We start from the raw sequence: 21,575 nt of genomic DNA, 5'->3' as shown, positions 1-21,575 counted from the left end.
GCTTTATAATTGGATTTTAGGGCTTTTCAAATTGGGACTTTGGTTCGATTGGATGTTCAAGATTTCGTAAGAAACGTTCAGTAGGGTTTCGTTCAGGTATGCTCTTTTTACCACTGTGTTATAACCTTTTTATGCTGCTTTTCTGTAACTTTTATTTATATATAATGTTAATTTGACTGTGATGATTTTGCGTAATTTTCGGTAAATGATTATTATTGATTATCCCCTTCGAATTAGCTCTACAAGATGTTGTGTGATAGTTTATAGCCTAAAATACTGATTTTGTGATATCATTTGTTTGTTACCTTCAATTATATTTGTTTTACCAAATATAACACTTGTGAAAATAACTCAGTTCTATGTTTATTGAGTAATGTAGAAGAACAACTCTGCTGGATATAAGTTGCTTAACCAAGGTTGAAAACATACACTAGGTATCTATTTGTATTCTTGAAGATGCGAGTATAAGGGAATGTAGGTTTTAGTTGTGATATTATTATGTATTTTCTTTAATTGACATTACTATGGTACTCTGCTACCTTCACAGAGGAGATGTTTTTATTTTGGTAACTGCTAGTTACTAATTTATGATGTTTGTATCCTTTTTTACCAGGTAATGCAAAGTTAACTTGTTAAGGTAAGGATTGACATAGTAATTCTAGACAAAGTCTCTGCTTCCGAAGCTTACTAAATATAACGCTTCCTTGATAATGAATGCTTCTTTTGTACTACCTGCCAATGCAGTTAATTTTGATTGTATACCCAGTAATGTAAGCTTCTCAATGTATACAATGTATTAATATCATATATATGTCATGCTGGGAATTTGTTATTAAATCACTTGTTTAGACCTTTTAATTTGAACCCTGGAGTTGATCAATATATAATAATGATATACAGTAATGTCTGTTAAGTTGAAGTATTAGGTGATTAAGTGAAGACACTGGTAGACAACCATATCCGCAGCAAATATAACGACGTCTGTTTTTGAAATCTGACTTGTATTCTGTTGATAGTATTAATTTTCTTATTCTCTAAAGTACTCATATCATCATATTTTTTTTTAAATCCCTGTTGGAATGTGTTTGATACTCCCTTTTGGGTGCACACATTTACTACCTTGGCAGTCACTTTTGTGACCTGTACCTGACCATCTTTAACTTGACATCATGTTCTTGCCAGTTCTTTCTTTCAAGGCTCTTGTATATTTATTAATATTATATAGGATAGTTATGTATGTTTGTGTGTTGCATCCAAGCACGGGATAGTTAACAAATATTCTAATTATTAGGTTTTACTCGGTCAATGCCATCGTTTTCGTGCTCTGGTGCTTTTTGACATATTTCTTGATATGGTATAATAACCCCAAAATTTTGGACTTTTTGTAACCCTTATGAATAGTGATTTTGCTGATTATGCTGAATAAGTAAACTTTTCATACCACACTTTGTAGAGGTTCTTTTATTGTTATTCTGAGATCCTATTAGTACTCTATATGGTATATAAGTGTATGTAATGATCGTCAGAATCCAAAATCGAACACTTTGATTTTTCCCGAAAATTCACCAGATACCGAAAGAATTGAGTATAAGGTAACAGGATAAAAAGGATTTAAATTCAAGGATTATAAGAGAGGATCATAAAAGGAATATAATGTATTGAGAAAGGTTAAGGGAACCCAAGTAATAAGATCCCGGGTATGATCCCTCAAACGATAAACGAAAACGAAAGTTAAGCGAACCGTATAACAGATCAACGATCATTAGCCAAGTAATTAGGAGTTAATCAAAGAGGTTAGTGATGATGATGTCATCACACCAACAAGAAGAGGACAAGCGTGGGAAGATGACATAGGAGGATGACATAAGCATGACCAAAAGGGAAGGAATTGTTGGTTGATTACAAGCCACACAAATTTTACCATGGTTAAAAGGTTAATTAAACAAAACAAAAAACAAAACAACCAAGCAAAACAAATCAAAAACACAAAACACAAAGTTGACTTCACCTTTCCAACAAGAAGCTCTCGGCTTCATCTCTTTTTCAAAGAAGAAAAAATTCAAATTCAAGTTCCAAGCCTTGTTAATTAGTGAGGTAATTATCCAAGGTTTCTTGTACATAGATATAGATATCCTATGAATCTAAGCTTCAAATTCCTTCACAATCTCTTCAAATAATTCATGGAAGAAGAGAGTGAATAGTGTTTTTCAAGAACTTGAAAGTTTGATCTTGTGTTTTTGTTTAGATAAAGCTTTAGTAAGGATTTTCCAAGGTTGTTTCAAGCTCATTAGTTACTCCTACTCTCAAGGAAGGTATAATCTCTTAACCTATCATTTTTATTGAATGTTAAGAGCTTGTTATAAGTAGTATATTTCATGAGAGGCATGATTATTGTGTATTTTGAGATTGGTTGGTTTTGTGATATTTTTGGAGTTGTAAAACTTGATTATTAGTTAATGAACTTAAGTAAGCTCTTAGTTCATGATTGAGAAGTAGTATAAATTGGAAATCTTGAGATGTTGGGGCTGTTGTAGTAGTGTATATGGATGGAGTTTGGTTGTAATAATGATTGTGGGTTGATTGTGGATTGATTTGGAGTAGTATAAAATTTGGTAATCGCGTAAACATAGCCGTCGTAATGCCCGATTTACTTTAGACTGTTTTTGTTCTTAACACCAGGACCCGTGAACTCACTGTTAGGTTTTGACCATTGCCATGATTAGATAGTTCATGTTACGAGCTTCGTTTTGATATGTGGTTCGCTTGAATCCGATGTACGGTTTAGGAGAAACGACCGTTTTAAGTAACGGCGTTTCGCGACCGAACCATTAACCCTCGCCTTACTTTGAAACCTTGGTTAAGGCCCTTAAATGACTAATTGTATTATGAACCAATTATGTAAAGTGGGTTAGACAGTTGGTAGGGTACCCGCGAAAGAATCGCCTTAAAACTCTTAATAGTTAATTTATTAAAAATGGTGGAGCCAAGGGTACTCGAGCGACTTAAGTGAATCGTTAAGCGCAAAAACGAACGTTAGGGTCTAATTGGTTAAAGTATAGATTCATAAGCGACTTTGGTTTAATTTCAACTTATATGTTGTTTATAGGTTACCAGACTCGTCTCAAGCCTTTTATCACCCCCAGTCGCTCAGACAAGTTTTCTACCTCTTATACTGTTGTTGTGATGTATACATGTATATGCATTATCTTGGGATAGATGCATGACGATTAATTAGCAAATTGTTAGGAATATATGTGCATTAGTTTGATGATATGTTTAACAAAATACTTAAGTAGAAATTCAGTGTCTGTAGCCTCAACGGATAAGACCACTTTGGCTATCCGTTGATGGTGTAGCTTTACTTAGAAATAAGTCTAGTGTTGTAGCATATTTCAGTCTCTGTATTTAAGATGTAATTCTTAGAAGTTGAGAGAAACTATGAGTCATGTTGACTACTAGAAGATATGCAGATAGGAAGGCCAATTGTAAATATTTCATGCCTTGTAATTTTGTATAAATGAAGTGGTATCAACGGATGACTTAAAGACCTTCAACGGATGAGAAGCTAAGCTTCAACGGATGTCTCTAAAGCTTCAACGGATAACATCCTTCAACGGATGAGTGCATCAACGGATGAAAGCTTCAACGGATGTTCTGTTGATTAACCGTTGATAAGTGGTAGTTGTACCTACAAACAGAGGCACGTGGGTGAACAGAGATAACTGAAATGTGGCAGCCTAATTTCAGGAACATCAGAAAAAGCAGCCGTTCTACTCTAGTATAAAGAGACATTAAGTCAACAAAGTACTGGAGTGAACTGGAGAAGAAACAAGTGGAGATCTTACTTTATTATTTTATATATCCTTGTCTTCACTTGTAAACTTGGTAATATATAAACCAAGTAGTAGCTAGTAATTAGATAAGAATTTTTCCAGAGCTGTTTAGAAAAATCTTGAGAGAAAAATTATCTACTTTGTACTAGGATGCAGCTGTGATCAAATTCTTAGATCACAGAATTTCTGAAATACCATCTCTGGTGGAACAACAAATCCACCAGAAAAGTTTTTAAAGGTTTATTGTGTTCTTTACATTTGTGTTTGAATATATATCTGTCTGTATCAGCTTAAAGCAATTCACACACTTGTTCATCTTGAACACACAGTCTTTATAAACTGCTCAAAACTTGAAAAAGTTTTGAGATTTACATTCAACCCCCCTTCTGTAAATCTCATTGTTAGTTCTCTAGAAATAACACAAATCTTGCGATATATTGGAGCATGCTGATATGGTTTATATGCATGTCTGTTTCGTAATCTTGATATTTGTTGATTCCAGTGCTTATAATTGCATAATACCTATGCTAGAGATAAACAGTAGTTGCGTATACCCTTAGTATAGGGGACCCAAAGGCGAACATTTTCTAAAACCGGGAGTCGATGTTCCCGAGTATATTATATATATATTTATATATATATAGATATAGTTTTCAAAACTATTAATCGAATAAGGTTTATTCGATAACTTTATTTTTATTAATGAATATTATCTTGAATATTCATTCGATGACTTATGACTCCGTTTATTCTATTTAATGAATATTATTTTGAATATTCATTCGAGGACTTATGACTCCGCTTATTTACTAAATAATATTATTTATTTTATTAAAGAATAATGTTTCGATAATCAAACTTATTTTCGATTATTCAAATAAAGATCGTACTTTCGTATAAGTATATCTTTGGTTATTTATTATTCATTTCAAGTATGAGTTTTAAAACTTCTACCTCAATTATTTTTTATAAAGATTATTCTTTATGGGAATATTATTTAAGTAATAATATTCAGATAGTTTCTAATATATTGAGACTGATTTATTTTATTAAATCAGTATTACTCCAAACATTCTTAAAAATATTTTCGAGTCTTCAAAATGATTTTTAAAAGTTAGGGCGGATCCCAAAACTCATTTTTATATTTAAGATCCTCCTTTCGAAGGGGATTTAAATACTCGCTCAAAACCTGAGGGATCCGGCTCTGTGGTGTATTATATATTCGCAACAAGGTTGCTGTTTTGATAAATGAATTGATTACTTACCCAACGTTCGGGATGTAAGTCCATCTAATTGAGTCGGCATAAGCGACAGGACGGGGTACGGTCTATCAAAGTGTAAGTGGTTGGGTGGCCGCCCATCAATGCGTAAAAGGCCGGGTGGCGGTCCAGCACAAGGTCCTAATGAGGCCAGGGTGATGACCGGTGGGGGATTCATCCATCTACTAGTAGAAAAGGTTACTTATTGGTATCTTTGTCTGATCAAAAAGATATCGGGTTTATGCCAAAATTCTTTTCTTTCCAAAATTCATTGGATATTACAAACTCTGTTCATACTTTACATGACAGAGGTTTCCAGGAAATGTATAAGAGATATATATGTGGATATATAAATCGGGACTTAATAAAGTATCTCGTAACTTCCTTTCAATCAATAATATTTCAAAGATTGAATCTATTCAAGTCTTAACTTGTGGTCTCATCTATGGGATGACCTTTTGAAACCTATTATACTTTGAACAGTGGTAGTTCAAGTAGTTTTCTAAAATGGTATAAGTATAGTGAAGTAATTGGTAACTTCATATTCCTTTAAGCTTATATCCAGTAAGTAATTACCTTACACTTGATAAAGGGTTCTAGTAAGTTATCCATTTAGATACTTGCATTATTGTTTACACTATATATTATCTTGCGAGCTGTAATGCTCATTCTTGCTTCATTTCTTCATCACATAACAACAGTTAGGAAAGATGGCCAGACTCAAGCAGACCCAGTGCAAGCGCGTGGGAAGCGTCCCGCGTCTTTCCGTTGATATCATAGCTGCTATAGCTGCAGAGGTAGATCTATTTGTAGATCATACATTCTACTTTTGGGAATCAATTATGTATAATTATAACTTGTGGCAGATAATGGCAATTAACTGTAAACTTATCAAGTAATCATTTTGGGTTGTAATAACTTTTAAATTGTGGATTCAAGGACTTGTACTTATTTCAATTACATCTCTGAGACTATAACGTGTTGTGGTGTGTGCTAGTGTGGGGTCACAACATGAGGTTATTTATTATTAATTAAGTTAAATGATATTGTGGAAATAACGATCGTGACGACCCGGATCCCCGACCCCGGATCTGGGGGTGTTACATATGGGGTCTTGGGCCGTAGATCTGGTATGTTCTGTACTATGTATCACAGACTTATAGCTTCCTCTCCTGGTTTACATCTTTCTAATCTATATAAAAATGATATCTAGTAATGTCTGTCAAGTTGAAGTATTAGGTAATTAAGTGAAGACACTGGTAGACAACCATGTCCGCAGCAACTATAACGACGTATGTTTTTGATATCTGACTTGTATTCTGTTGATAATATTAATTTTCTTATTCTCTAAAGTACTCATGTCATCATATTTTTTCTTCAAAGCCCTCTTGGAATGTGTTTGATACTCCCTTTTGGGTGCACACATTTACTACCTTGGCAGTCACTTTTGTGACCTGTACTTGACCATCTTTATCTTGACATCATGTCCTTGCCAGTTCTTTCTTTCAAGGCTCTTGTATATTTATTAATATTACATAGGATAGTTATGTATGTTTGTGTGTCGCATCCAAGCACGGGATAGTTAAAAAATATTCTAATTATTAGGTTTTACTGAGTCAATGCCATCGTTTTCGTGCTCTGGTGCTTATTGGCAGATTTATTGATATGTGGTCTTGGGTCGTAGATCTGGTATGTTCTGTATTCTGTAGCACAGACTTACAGTTTCCTCTCCTTGTTTAGATCTTTCTAATCAAGTACAAATGTATCTTCTGTTAGGCTCTGTCTGTTGGAATATTTCCTTATGTATCGAAGCTTTTACAAATAATTTTGTCTAAATTTCTATAAAAATTTGAAGATGAGCTCGAAATTTTAAAGGTTAAAGTACTGGAAATATGTTCATTTTAGGGAAAAGCCTTATCATATTGTTGGGGATAACTTTTTGTTTGCCATATTTGACACTGAATGTCATTATGCCGAAATCTTTGTCTCCTTCAACATCAGGTATGTCATGTTACACATTGTAGTAGATAGTTACAATAGCCCACTTATGGCTTAATGTTATTGTTATTCTTATTCGATACATACGATACACATAGCACATGAACAACAATAATTTGAAACCCATAACTTATGCCACGAGCACTACAACTCGGTGATAACGGTCCTAAATTTTCTGAAAACTGTCACTACAATCCAGTGACCGCGGTCCTAATTTCTTATGCGATATTTCACAAACCATGGCACAAATCAAATATCCAAAATTATCGTTTAGACACCACACATATACAAAAATACATATATTATAACACATAATACTTTCAAATATTTTATCACTTATCCCAAATTTTGATAATCAAATATAAACCCACAACACACAATTTTGAAAACACTAGTTACGTCAATTGAAAACTTACCCCAAAAACCGACCAGATCTGAATTTACTTTTTTTTACCCTCTAAACAACGTTATCTTGAAAAACACGAAAGTTGAGGAGAACGGAAAGACCTTTCCGAAAAGTCCAGGACCGATCGCTGAATTCCGACTTGCGATGAATTTTCTACGAATTTTACAAGACTGTTGATTTATGCTGAGAAGAGCCCTACGAATTTTAATAATATAAAAGAGGATGATAAATTTGTATTTTTATAACGATACAAAACCCTATATCCTAACCTACGTGTAATCCATATTATAATCTGATTCAAATTTTAGGCCCATTACTCTAATTCAATTTTAAATCCTCGTCCTCATCTACTATTTATAGTTTTTATTCAATTATTCTATTATAAATATAATTTTAAAAATTACGGGATATTACATACTACCCTCCTTAGAAAGAATTTGGTCCCCAAATTCACAACAATCCTAAAGTTTGTGACACATCTACCCCTCGATATACCAAAGGTCAAACTATGTTCCACGGGAACGCATCATACAGAATGTACTAGTCCCATACCTAATACACTTTGAAGGACAGCATGCTCTTGATACCAACTGGAACATCCCGCCCTTCCGGACTATTAGTTCTAAAATTGAAACTTAAACAAAATACAATTTACTAATTCAAAATTCAATTACAAAGGTGACGATACGAATGCGCAACTAAAAGCAGAAGTCCAAAAATCAATCTACTCCAAATCTAAATTCTCGAACTCCAATGCTATCCAACTCGAATCTTATACGAAACCTGAAATTATAAGTAATGAAAACAATCGATCCAACTAGCAGGCCAAGTAACACACACATAACAAAATACGATAATCTATACGAAACAAACATTTTCGATACATATTGTTATTATTATTATTATTCTTATTCAATACATACGATACAGATAGCACATGAACAACAATAATTCGAAACCCATAACTCATGCCACAACCACTATAACCCGGTGATAACGGTCCCAAATTTTCTGAAAGCTGTCACTAAAATCCGGTGACTGCGGTCCTAAGTTCTTATTCGATATTTTCACAAACCATGACACAAATCAAAGATCCAAAATTATCGTTTAGACACCACACATATACAACAATACATATATTGTCACACATAATACTTTTCAAATATTTAAGCACTTAGCCCAAATTTTGATAATCAAATATAAATGCACAACACACAATTTTGAAAACACTAGCAAGATCGATCGAAAATTTACCTAAAAAACTGACTAGATCTGAATTTACTCTTTTTTACCCTATAAACAACGGTATCTTGAAAGATACGAAATATGAAAGTTGAAGAGAACGAAAAGACCTTTTCGAAAAGTCCAGGATCACTGAATTCCGACTTACGATGAATTTTATACCAATTTTACAAGTCTGCTGATTTATTCTGAGAAGAGCCCAACGAATTTTAATAATTAAAACGAGGAAGACGAATTTGGTGTTTTTATAACGATACAAAACCCTATATATTAACCTACAAGTAATCCATATTGAAATCTGATACAAATTTTAGGCCTATTACTCTAATTCAATTTTAAATCTTCGTCCTTATCTACTATTAATACTTTTTATTCTATTATTCTATTATATATATAATTTTAAAAATTACGGGATATTACAACGTTTCGAGAGAAAATTTTAATATTATATTTTCTCTTGTATTCTCTTCTCTTCATTTTCAAAATCCGAAGCACAACATAAGGGTTTAAAATAAAATATAAGGCATTACATTATAAAGAGAAACAGAAAAAGAAATATATTTTGAAATTTCTTGAAATGGGCCTAAACCCAACAACAATCTGACCCATCTTGTAATGCTTGGCAATGACCATCAGCCCAAACTCCAAAACGATACTACATGTAAATATTACAACTCAACTTTACCCAAAACTTTATTACAGGTAGCTTTAACAAGACAACATCCAGCACCAATTCTTAGGTTGCTTACCTTAGACCCGACAATTTTTGACACGACACGACTTACACGATACAAAACAACACGGAAATTTAGTATTTGTATTTGCATTTTTGGTACACGACACGAAAGTAGACGAACACGAAAGTACACGGTCGAAATTTAGTGTCAATTTTGTATTTAATCTTCGAGTACACGACACGACACGAAGTATACGACATAAATAAATATTATAGTTAAATTTTAATATTTTTTATAAATATATGTCGAATTATAATAAATGTATGCATATTTATTTTTAAAATATTATTTGATTTCATTATATTGTATAGAATTGAGATCTAAATATATATTTTTCATATATTTTATAATTTTTCTACCTAAAAATCTTAATTTATATTAATATTAAATTTAATATATATTAATATTAAATTAACACGACATACACGACACAAAATGAAAATACACGAACGCTAAATATGTCAATTTTGTGTTTGATATTAAGTACACGAAATACGAAAATATAAAACACGAAAGTACATGATTGACGTGTCTAGCTTCCCTCCCTCCATCCACCTCCCATTATAAAACACGAAGTATGCCACCCCGGTCCACATCAACTGTACATAATATTAACCTATTCTACGGTAAGTCAATGTTCAATTTCCGGCTCCTTTTACCCTTATGTAGGCTTCAGGGTTGGTCATATTGTTTAATCTATTCATAATATTTAAAAAACTGTAATAAGAAGATTTAATGATAGTCCGCAAGAGTTGACTCAGTCGATTAAAAAAGGGATAATTATCCTCTTGGTCACATGTTCAAATTTTCAGAGGAGAATCAGAGTCTGTCGTTTAAGTGCAGTTTATCTTATTTGTAGTGTATTGCGTGAGCCGTAGAGTTTACCCAGTACGCACCCGGAGGTTAGCGGCTGCGATAAAATGAAGATTTAATAGTAATTGGAGGCCTAAATTCTGTAATTAACATGAACTCACATTTCTAATAACTTTTCTTTACAGGGAATGAAGAAATGAAGCTTTACTTGCTTGCATAGAATGGACAATGTACAACTGTATTCCAAAAAGTGTAAGAGAATCTTACAGGCCCAGTCTGCTTCAGTGAACCAGTTCAACACCTCTGTTTGGTTTGTTTTCACTTTCCCACTTTTGTGTTTTGTGTCCTCTTTCTTTTATTTCCATCTTTCCCAGTTTTGTGTTGTTTGCTACTTTTTCCTTTTGTTGTAAGATACCCCTCTTCAACAATAAATTTATATTTATACATACACTGATGCATACACAAAAGATACAGAGATCTTGCCATCATGATGATCATTAAGAAGACTAGTACTGCAACTAGTCTACATAGTACTAAAAAGCTTTCTTCAACTGACTATGCTTTTTAATTTCTCTTGTCTGCCATCTATGCTTATTACTAAATGACCCCATCACTTTGTTTTCTGCCTCTCTCTCTCTCTCCCTCCCCACTCATCTCTCTCTCTCTGTGTGTGTTCATAAATACTCTCTCTCTCTCTCTCTCCATACAAATACTTGTTTGCTTTCAATCTTGGTAGTATTTCTTAAACCTCTCTGTGTGTGTGTGTGTTCATAAATACTCTCTCTCCCTCTCCATACAAATACTTGTTTGCTTTCAATCTTGGTAGTATTTTTTAAACCTCTCTCTCTCTCTCTCCATACAAATACTTGTTTGTGTTCAGTCTTGGTATTTCTTAAACACCTCTCTCTCTCTCTCCATACAAATACTTGTTTGCTTTCAATCTTGATATTTCTTAAACCCACATAAACCCTTACTTGAGCAAGAAAAATGATAACTTTAACAGATTTTTACCATGTACTCACAGCTGTGGTTCCACTGTATGTAGCCATGATACTGGCTTATGGTTCAGTAAAATGGTGGAAAATCTTCACACCTGATCAATGTTCAGGCATCAACAGATTTGTAGCTCTCTTTGCAGTCCCATTACTCTCTTTTCATTTCATCTCTACAAACAATCCTTACACAATGAACTTCAGGTTCATAGCTGCTGATACACTTCAAAAACTCATAGTTCTTGCTGTTTTAGCCATTTGGTCAAGAACCAGTTCTGCAGGCTCTCTTGAATGGTCTATTACTTTTTTCTCACTCTCCACACTTCCCAACACTCTTGTAATGGGAATTCCACTTTTAAAAGGCATGTATGGTGATGCCTCAGGGAGTCTAATGGTGCAGATTGTTGTTTTACAGTGTATTATTTGGTACACTTTGATGCTCTTCTTGTTTGAGTACAGGGGAGCTAGGCTTCTCATTGCTGAGCAATTTCCTGATAATGCTAACTCTATAATATCATTTAAAGTTGATTCTGATGTTTTATCATTAGATGGTAAAGAGCCATTGCAAACTGAGGCTGAGCTTGGTGAAGATGGGAAAATTCATGTGACTGTTCGAAAATCGACTAGTTCGAGGTCTGAGATTTTCTCCAGGATGTCACATGGACATCATTCTGGTGTTTCTTACACACCAAGACCATCAAATTTGAGTAATGCTGAGATTTATTCTCTTCAGTCATCAAGAAATCCAACACCTAGAGGTTCTAGTTTTAATCATAGTGATATTTATTCAATGATGAATGGAAAGAATGCTAGTAATGTGAGTCCAAGGCAATCGAATTTTGGGAATTTAGGTTTCGATGAGAGTGGAGGAACAGGGGGATTTGGGAATCAGAGTAAGGGCAATGTGGTTTATGGGCAGGGGAATGCAGGGTACCCTGCACCACCTAGTGCTGGAATTTTTTCGCCTGTTTCGGGACCGGGAGCAAAGAAGAAGGCTAATGGGATAGATGGTGGCAAAGATCTTCATATGTTTGTTTGGAGTTCGAGCGCTTCCCCGGTTTCTGAAGGAGGGATTCATGTGTTTAGAGGAGGAGAGTATGGCAATGATCTTAATGGAGCTGCTCATGCCAAAGGTACTTTCATTCTATGTTTCTTGGAACATAGAGCATATTTTGTTGAAGTTTCTAATGATCATAGATATTCTTGAATCTTGGACTTGTATGTCTTGTTGAATCTGTAATTCTTTATTTGCTAAGATACCTTAATCTTGTCTCGTCCCTATTGTATTGAAACTTTAACTTTGCGATGGTAGGAGTGCAAGTAAAATTGTAGCTGAAGACTCAATTTTTTAGCTAGAATATTGTAGAGAGATCAATGTTGCGGCAAAGATGGTAAAGTTCTTTGTAGAGGAATGATCTTAGTTTTCATACTATAGAATCACAGTACTGGAAATGCAAAGAGATTATATTGAATAGAATTAACTCAACATGAACGATCAACTACAAAATATTACAGGAAAGAATCTGTAAGTTTTAATGTTTGGTAACCATCCAATTTATATTGTGGCCAAAGTAATGTAGTATACTTGTGAGAAGTGTGGTGTGACTTCTGTTCTCCGGTAACAGATTTCCACAAATGTTGTAGAGTTATTTTATTACTCGATCTAAATATTTCTGCACTGGTTATACGAATCAAGTAGTTTGACAGTGGTTAATATAAAAAATTAATCGTAACTTATTTGGTATGGTATCTCATATATCTAACTAATTGTGTGCTAATTAGATTATGATGAATTTCGTCGGGATGAGTTTAGCTTTGAAAACAGACAAGTCCAGATTGGAGTTGAACGGGAAGTCCCAATGCTACCGAAGCTTGGTTCAAGCTCTGTTGAGTTGCATCCGAAATCCCTGGCCAATGGGGAAGTCAAGCCTATAGCCATGCCACCTACTAGTGTCATGACCAGACTTATTTTGATCATGGTATGGAGGAAACTCATCCGCAATCCAAACACATACTCTAGCCTTTTCGGACTTGCCTGGTCTTTGGTCTCATACAAGTATGCAAGTTTTTGAATTATGTACTATAATACTCGTCTCCAACTATGATCCTTTAGTATCTCATCGTTGTTCAAATTTCGATTTTCCAGATGGGATGTCGAAATGCCTGCTATAATTGCAAAATCAATAGCCATACTTTCTGATGCTGGTCTTGGGATGGCAATGTTTAGTCTTGGTATGTTCCAGTCAGTTCTAGTGATGTTATACATCCGCTAGCAATCTAACACAAAATCGATTGCAGGTCTATTTATGGCATTGCAGCCTAGAATGATCGCATGTGGGAACAAAGTGGCTACCTTTGCTATGGCTATTAGATTCCTTACAGGTCCTGCAGTCATGGCTGGTGCTTCTATCGTGGTTGGTTTGAGAGGAGTTCTGCTCCATATTGCCATTGTTCAGGTAAGCCGTGCTCAAACCTACTTGTCAAGTTGAGTGTAAAATTCTACCCTTGCGCTATCCTAGTTCAGTAGCTTACCTGCATTTGGTCTGTTTGCCTTTTCAGGCAGCCCTTCCGCAAGGAATTGTCCCGTTCGTCTTTGCCAAGGAGTACAATGTTCATCCTGATATACTTAGCACTGGGTAAGACGTCGAAACTTGATGATAAATTCACAATTAGCAAGTCATTTCAAAACTTAAAACTCGAAAACTGAATATGGTGCAGGGTTATATTTGGAATGCTGATAGCTCTTCCCATTACACTAGTTTACTACATCTTGCTGATGGTGTAACATGGGATGTTTTCTTATGTATTTTGGTGGCATCTAACAAACAAGATACTAGAATGTGTAGCTGACTGATTCTGTAGAAGAGAGTTTGGAGAAGAAGCTATACTCCCTCGATCTCACTGAATTGTTTACGTTATTTTTCAGCACGTTTTTAATGCTAGTTTAAAGTATACTTTCATAATATTTTTTTTTTTAAAAAAATTTGAGAAAAAGTTTCATGTTTAAACTTTTATTCAGAATTTTTTTTGAAAAAAAAATATTATGAAACTATAATTTATTGAAACCTCGAAATATACGTAAACAACTGACCGGAGAGGGAGGGAGTACATGAAAATATGAAAAAGGAAAGTCTGCTGTGTGGTTAGAGAGAACACAACAATGTATTGAACGAGTAATCCAGTTGTGCAAATTACCGATCTTCTTTTTACAAACTTCTACAAATTAAAACAAAAAACCTAACTTTTAATTAGCAACAAATTAATTATATTACATTTTGAATAGATCATCTACTAATTAATTATACTTGTTCAATGTATACAATATTTTTCCAATGTTAGACAAGTATTTTAAGATTAATAAAAAATATATTTTTTTCTGTATTAAATTTTAAATATCAATTTTTATTCATAAGAAAAAATAAATAAAATAATTTATACAAATATATGATGAAGAAATATTAAAATACGTGTCTGTCCTCGATGTATATACTTCATGTGGGGACAGAGGGGCATAATTTAGCATAACTTAATTGATCCATCAATTTTAGTTATGATATATAAATAATTTTAAGCTATCGGTATTCTAAAATTTTAAGACGTTAGATATTGCACTTAATAATAGTATCATATATTTTCTTAACAAATAGTAACGTATAACTGGACAATCATCCGTACTTGTATATATAATTTATTAATTTTGATAAAAACCAGTATCATGTTGGCTCCCCGTCCCCCAATTTATACTTCCTAACGGGACAAATAGAGTATAATTTAGCAGTAACTTAATTGATCCATCAATTTTAGTTATGATATATAAATAATTTTAAGTTAACAGTTTTTCTAAAATTTTAAGGAGTTAGATATTATTGCACTTGATGATAATAATATATTTTTTTAACAAATAGTAAAATATAACCGAACAATCATCGGTACTTGTATATATAATTTATTAATTTTGATAAAACCCATCACCAATATTTATTATTTTACAATAATTTCCGGTAGAGTCTCAAATATCATCATTATCACTATATAAAAGAACGGTATTTCTAATATGTGTTCAAGTGCACACAATAAGCACTAAATTTTATGAGTTTGGTGCATTTTTATTGGCGGAGTTGTTGTAAATGCAGGAATCCATCAATATTTATAATTAGAGTATCAATCAAAATACACCAAATTTATGCGAGTTAGTGCTCATTGCGTGAACTTGAGCACACGTTAGAAAACCGGTTAAAAAAAGATATTGAAAATATGGGTGTACAAAGTAAAGGTTAAAAATATAAGCTTTAGTGCAAGTGCCTCACAAAAAACAAAAGAGTATAAAAAGGCTACTTTGAAAGGCACAAAAAGGCTTCATCAGATAAGCAACAAAACTAAAGATGAAACCACCAGCAGAAGCGTGGTCGAAAGGCTCAGATTTTCGCAAGTGCATCGTCGGAGACACTGATCTCGCTCCGACAATGCATAGCATGTGTAGCTCGTCGGAAACATCCGCCGAGGCGAAAAGTGCAGCGGCTTGCAGTAACCATAAAGAAGCTGAGAAACGTCGCAGGCAAAGAATCAATTCTCATCTTGATACTCTCCGTACTCTTCTCCCACCTTGCAACTCCAAAGTTAGTACTCTCATCCCTTTACTACATGTACATGTGCTCGTATGTGCATTGCGGAATCAGAATTTTAAAACAGTACGATATCTCATGACTTAAAATATTTTTTCTAATGATTTTTAACTAAATGTGTCGATTTTAAAAAAATATATTAAAATTTCGAAATTCAGCCTAGATCGTAGCCTATGTTCAAATATTAGTTGAACATTTAGATTTTAGGAAAACTTCTAACGACAGCCTGAAAATTTAGATTTTAGAAAAACCGTTAACTTATCTTTTAATATGATATGCTTGACTTTATGTTCAAATATTCACATCTAGCTAGGCTGAAGCTGAATAGGCAGGATTAATAAGAACTTCACCCTTTTCAGGTCTCAAGGCTTTATTGTCTAAGTTTTCGGGGCATTTACGTTAGATGATAAATTTTATTGTATAAAAAAAAACTTTTTTTCTATTATATCTCGGTACAATATATGTACGAGTTTGTAACAAAAAAAAAATACTAAATACCAGTACTACTAGTATTAAGGGTTCATCTTAAATTATTATTTTTTAAGTACAGTAGAACATCGATAAATGAATATTCGATAAACGAATAATTTTACCGGTCCCGACTGTATTCATTCATGGAGGTTTAACCGTACGTTGAGTAATCGTGCAGACAGATAAAGCTTCACTGCTAGCAAAAGTTGTGGAACAAGTAAAAGAGCTGAAACAACAATCCTCCCACATAATGCAGCTCGAATCATCGTTCCCTTCGGACACAGACGACGTGATCGTGGCTACTGATTTTTTCTTCAACAATAATCATCAATCACTGGTAATTAAGGCCTCTTTCTGCTGCGATGATCGGTCTGATCTCATCGCGGAGCTCATTCAAACCCTAAAATCGTTGCGGTTGAGTCCTTTGAAGGCCGAAATGGTCACGTTTGGTGGCCGTACCAGAAATGTGATGATCTTGGCTCCTGATAAAATTGATGAGAAGAATGAGGTTGTTGAGTTTCTGAGGGAAGAGCTGAGATTGTTAGTTCATCGATCCAGTTGTCATTTTGGGGATCGATTCAAGAGGCAGCGTCGAATAATTAAATAGTATCGTAAAAATGCATTAGTTTACAGCATTTCGGTGATCATATTTGCATCATTGGAATAGACTGATGTTATTCGAGAGCAAATTCTACGAGGTTCGATGAATTAATTTTTACTTTTGGTTAAATTTTCTTATCCGGCCCTATAATTTTGTATACTCTCTTCGAATTTAAGTACAATAATTTTCTACAAAATGACAATTTTTTATGCGTTTATATTGTTAATGATACGAGATACGATTCTTAGTTCTCTGACAATCATCTTGAGATGCGAGGGGAATCTGTGTCGAACATGATATCCTTTTTACGATCATCTTGTATTATTTCAATAATAATTTAAAAATATTGACATTATATTTTGGTGAATTTATAAATGAGACGAGATATTTGTTCGATAATTGAAAATGTATATCGTCTAATGTCATCGCATTTTTCAACAATATTTAATACTCCCTATGTTTTTTAATATATAAAGTTTGACTTTTTGTCACACATATTTAGATGGGTTGATTACGTAGCTAGAATTATTATTTTTAAGAAATTCTTTTTTTTAATTAAAAATATGAGATCAAAATTTTTATTCACAAAAAGAATTTTTAAAAAAAATATATTTTAACTATACGGTCAAACCTCCTAAAGATATGTGGCAGAAAGTCAAACGTCATATATTAAAAAAAAAAGGAGTAACGAGAAGAAGGAAGATTCCCAGAAGGAAACTGTATAGAATTAAACGGGAGGAACGAGAATAAAGCACAATGGAAGGAGGCCGACAAAAGGAAGAGGGGAGTGCAGGCGTGGTTTGGAGTGGGGCAACCAAGGAGCCGAGCCAGGGCGAGCAAACAGCGTGACGCTGCATGCACAGATATGCTTGCTATGTGTTTACATCAATAAAAAATTTAGTACTACAATGTTGTAGTATCTGTGTATGTCACTGGGCCTGTCCATGGCGTGCTCGGCCACTGTCCCCACTCAACACAGATTGTCCAACACTGCAATCATTACATGAAAACCCCACCACTCTCTCTTTACTTTATCCCCCAAACAACTTCTCCCCGCCATTGTTTCGTTGCCGTAATTCGGGTCGAATCGAGCCGGGTAAGTGATAAACGAGTTCCAGTTCGGTTATGTTTTCCGAACTCGACTTGTTTAAATTAATAAATTGTTTTTATTCACAAAATTAATCTTAACTAAAGCAGGCAAATTCGGGAGCTTATCAATTTAAAAGTTGTTGAAAGATAAAAGAGCGTAATTATTTTTTGATTTATAAAAATTGAAAATAACATTTCGTAATAATTAATGTAAAATATAAAAAGGTTCACTTTCGAGTTCGAGTCAAGCCAAGTTTTCGAGTTTCGAGACGAATTTAATCGATTCGGGTTCAACACATACTCGATTCAACTCGTCTAACTAAACGAGTTTCAACTTGTACTTGAATTGAGCTAGTATACGGGTTCGAGCAACTAGAACCGTTCAACTCGAATTATAGCTCTGATGTTTGTGGGCCCGCAGGCTAAAATAGAGGTAATAAGTTAGATAGTGTTGCATGCTCACTTCTAGGCTGTTTTGCATAAGCAGTTGGGCCTGTTACTTCACGATGGGATACTTACTACAAGTGATGGGCCTTAATTATAAATACCATTTTTTTTGGAGAAAGGATTGCTAGCATAAAATATATCTTTAAATCTCCTCGAAGACTACAACGTGATCTTATACTCTTCAGCAAAATGTTGTTCCAACTCCCGCGTGGGGATGAATTTAGCGAAAACTATTGTACAATTTTGCCGAAATTGAAAAGTTTATACACCGGCCTCTAGTGTTCCTGTAATGTTGTTGGTTACCGAGCACAAAATACAACCCCAGCGTTTGGGGCATTTACCGATTCAAGGCATATTCTAACACTAATATCGATAATCCACTGGAGAAATATCTCTCTCGCAGACAAGGTGTTGCATAAAATTAAAGCAAGCACATTACATTACCATACAAGCTGTAACTGTAACATCCGCCATTATCATACAAGTTCATGAACGTCGATACTGCATACTAGCTGTGTACATGAACTGTGATTACATGGCTTCTGGTGGCCAGTGCTGCTGCCACATTGATATCTCGTATTTGTTGTAAATCTTTCTGATTCCTCCGAAAAACCCATCTACTCCATCGCCTATTTCACGATGATTACTCCATAGTATGATTGTTTCTCTCCATCGCGAGCCAGGGTCATACTGGTTGAAGTCCAGCACCACTTTGTCTGTCATGAAAGAAGCTATTGATGTACTCAGCTAGGTTAGTAACGGATAACAAAGGAAATGCAGTGGCTTATTTTGCTAATCATTAAAGCTATTTGAACAACACGATGTCTAAATGATAACAAAGCCATGATGAGAAGGAACATAAAAATTCACTGAGACTAAAACAACTTAGCTTGCACTTGCTATTTTTCACGTAACCTATGCCAATGTCGCTGAACTACTTAACTCGGATGTGCAAAACTGTTAGGAGTTGTCTCACATTGTGTGTGGGAAGGGCAGTTTGCTAGGATATAAGCAGCCAGATAACTCCATCAGTATGAGACCTTTTGAGAGTGACTCAAAAACATATCCGTGCAGGCTCGGCACAGAGCGGACAATATCATACTACTAATGTGACAATATCATACTACTAATGTGGAGTTAGGTCTGCTTAGCAAATCCAACAAAAACAGGATCCGAGTGGAAACTGCAATGGCTGCAAAAGTATCGTATTATGAAGTGACCGTATGGAATTTCTTTTCTTCGTTTCCACTGAATTTCAATGTGATCCCCAGGTTTTAAGTAATCCAGAGAATCTGAGGGATAAAGAGCGTGCGGTCCAGTTTCTACTGCTGGCGCTCTTAGCCTAGTCCACTCTATATTAGGCTCCATAGTTGGTATCCCTTCAGACGAGAACCTGCAAACATGAAAACATTGAACTTTGATCGCAGTCCACAAGCGAAGATCAACAATTATTAGTCTTGTGAGTAGTAAATAGCGATTGTATAGTCATTTTTCAAGATTTGTATGGTAAAAATTAGACAAGTAACATCATAATACAAAAAAAACTTCAAGAAAAAGGCTTGTGTACCTCGCTTTGAAATTGCCCCAGACACGATTGTAGCTAAGTTCAGCATCATAACATGATAGCAAAAACCCAAAATCCCCATTCTGCATCTCAAAGCTATCACTTTCAACAAATGAGCATATTAACCTTGATCTTTCAGCTATCAATGCCATATATCAGCAAGTAACTCTGGGCGGATCTCGTAAGAAGCACCAGGGGATACGTATCCACCCAAACCCAAAACTCAAATTTTACGTTTTTCAAAAAATTCTAAAATATAAGGGTGTCTGTCCAAAATGTATTTAAAGAAAAATTTCTGGATCCGCCCATGACTAGAAATACAAATTTAAAAAGTTTCAAGAAAATTACCTCGCGATTAAAGACTTGAGCAGGGAACCAGAACTTCCCGGTCTCAAGAGACAGATACAAAGCCATGATAGAATCAACAGGTAATGTACTACTCAGCTCACCCCTACTATCCCACTTAGACCAAAAAAACGCAAGAAATCCATTGTTCTTGCAGCATTCTACAGCTAAATGGTGCTTTCTTGAATCAATGCTCCATTTCCATTCATTATACGCAAGATTTCCGATAAGTCCTCCCCATTTTCTCTTCATGTGCCTCTCCCATAAATGATCACTTGTACACATACCCCGCAAAGTAGTAGATGCCCTTGACATTCTACTTAGATTTGGTGCTGAAAGTTTTTTCAGAATGCAGTCCAAGGCTAAATCAGGTAGATCAAGTAAATATTTCTCCTCCACAACATCTTCAATGTAGAGCACAGGAAATTTAACAGATGATATATTATCTCTACTCCTTTTGAACCAGTACATGAAAGTTAAAAATAGTGCTCCAAAAAGACAGGCCAGTATAATTTTTACTATTTCACTTTCCATAATCATAACTTGGACAGCAAGCATGATGAACAAGAGGAAATATGAGGAAATGAACAAGAGGCTTTCCTAGATTTACAGATTATTAGAAGAAGATGAAAACTAATACAGGCAAATTGGTTAGAGATTGTTAAAGAAAAAGATAAAAAAAATGACATGATTTTTGGTGCTTGGGATTCTAACAGGGAGAATCTAGTAAGGGATACCGGAACACGTGTCCCCCTAAAACAAAATTTTATATTTTTGTATTATGAATTTTTTTAAAATATATGAAAGTACCCCTGAAAATTAAAAAATATAAGGGTGTATTCACAAAATATGATCGGTATTTCCGGAATATAACCTGGACCATGATAATACTGGAAGATACTTCATTTCAAATTGTAGCTCATTTAAAAAAAAACGGATATTAAAAAAAATTATTGGTAATTGAAATTTTTAAATATAGTTAACATCGATAATATAAACTGAAAATATCTGAAATGGACTTAATTTTAAAAAAAATAAAAAAATAAAGAGTAATTTTGAAAAATACAATGTGAATTTGGACAACATTTGAAATTGATACTATTTTGAAATGAAAGAAGTACGTAATTTATTTTACGGCGTTAAAATCAGAAAATTA

At 34.3% G+C, this 21,575-nt stretch overlaps 3 protein-coding genes across 4 annotated transcripts; 2 read left to right on the top strand and 1 right to left on the bottom strand.

Moving 5' to 3' along the window:
- The first annotated feature begins 11,176 nt into the window (after positions 1-11,176).
- On the top strand, positions 11,177-14,540 carry LOC141713682 (putative auxin efflux carrier component 1b). Its single transcript, XM_074517202.1, has 6 exons — positions 11,177-12,413; positions 13,063-13,336; positions 13,427-13,512; positions 13,579-13,736; positions 13,840-13,916; positions 13,999-14,540. Exons 1-6 carry the CDS (start codon positions 11,276-11,278, stop codon positions 14,063-14,065), a joined length of 1,800 nt encoding a protein of 599 aa, XP_074373303.1. The 5' UTR covers positions 11,177-11,275; the 3' UTR covers positions 14,066-14,540.
- A 1,051-nt stretch (positions 14,541-15,591) lies between these two features.
- LOC141711174 (transcription factor bHLH106-like) lies at positions 15,592-17,186 on the top strand. Its single transcript, XM_074513601.1, has 2 exons — positions 15,592-15,896; positions 16,552-17,186. The coding sequence occupies exons 1-2, from the start codon at positions 15,663-15,665 to the stop codon at positions 16,978-16,980; spliced, it is 663 nt and encodes a 220-aa protein (XP_074369702.1). The 5' UTR covers positions 15,592-15,662; the 3' UTR covers positions 16,981-17,186.
- Positions 17,187-18,639: 1,453 nt separating this feature from the next.
- On the bottom strand, positions 18,640-21,059 carry LOC141711173 (F-box protein At2g32560-like). 2 transcript variants are annotated; one of them, XM_074513600.1, is made up of 3 exons: positions 20,423-21,059; positions 20,078-20,157; positions 18,640-19,903 (listed from the first exon to the last, which is right to left on the bottom strand). In XM_074513600.1, the coding sequence occupies exons 1-3, from the start codon at positions 20,975-20,977 to the stop codon at positions 19,648-19,650; spliced, it is 891 nt and encodes a 296-aa protein (XP_074369701.1). In that variant the 5' UTR covers positions 20,978-21,059; the 3' UTR covers positions 18,640-19,647. The 2 variants fall into 2 exon arrangements, 1 of the variants encoding a protein (XP_074369701.1); XR_012571252.1 differs by lacking the exon at positions 20,423-21,059 and having other exon boundaries at positions 18,640-19,925; positions 20,078-20,416.
- Between the last annotated feature and the right edge of the window lie 516 nt (positions 21,060-21,575).

The sequence above is a fragment of the Apium graveolens genome, chromosome 3, assembly GCF_009905375.1.
Source record: "Apium graveolens cultivar Ventura chromosome 3, ASM990537v1, whole genome shotgun sequence".
Classification (NCBI taxonomy): domain Eukaryota; kingdom Viridiplantae; phylum Streptophyta; class Magnoliopsida; order Apiales; family Apiaceae; genus Apium; species Apium graveolens.
This window is presented reverse-complemented; position numbering and strand designations above follow the sequence as displayed.

What these genes read in the sequence shown, in the direction of transcription:
- LOC141711173 (XM_074513600.1), bottom strand. Translation starts at nt 20,977, where the DNA reads ATGCTTGCTGTCCAAGTTATGATTATGGAAAGTGAAATAGTAAAAATT. An exon ending in CTCAAGTCTTTAATCGCGAG is followed by an intron (nt 20,158 to 20,422) that starts GTAATTTTCTTG and finishes TTTGAGATGCAG; the next exon opens with AATGGGGATTTTGGGTTTTT. An exon ending in TGGGGCAATTTCAAAGCGAG is followed by an intron (nt 19,904 to 20,077) that starts GTACACAAGCCT and finishes TCATGTTTGCAG; the next exon opens with GTTCTCGTCTGAAGGGATAC.
- LOC141713682 (XM_074517202.1), top strand. Translation starts at nt 11,276, where the DNA reads ATGATAACTTTAACAGATTTTTACCATGTACTCACAGCTGTGGTTCCA. An exon ending in TCCATATTGCCATTGTTCAG is followed by an intron (nt 13,737 to 13,839) that starts GTAAGCCGTGCT and finishes TTGCCTTTTCAG; the next exon opens with GCAGCCCTTCCGCAAGGAAT. An exon ending in CCTGATATACTTAGCACTGG is followed by an intron (nt 13,917 to 13,998) that starts GTAAGACGTCGA and finishes AATATGGTGCAG; the next exon opens with GGTTATATTTGGAATGCTGA.
- LOC141711174 (XM_074513601.1), top strand. Translation starts at nt 15,663, where the DNA reads ATGAAACCACCAGCAGAAGCGTGGTCGAAAGGCTCAGATTTTCGCAAG. An exon ending in TCCCACCTTGCAACTCCAAA is followed by an intron (nt 15,897 to 16,551) that starts GTTAGTACTCTC and finishes GTAATCGTGCAG; the next exon opens with ACAGATAAAGCTTCACTGCT.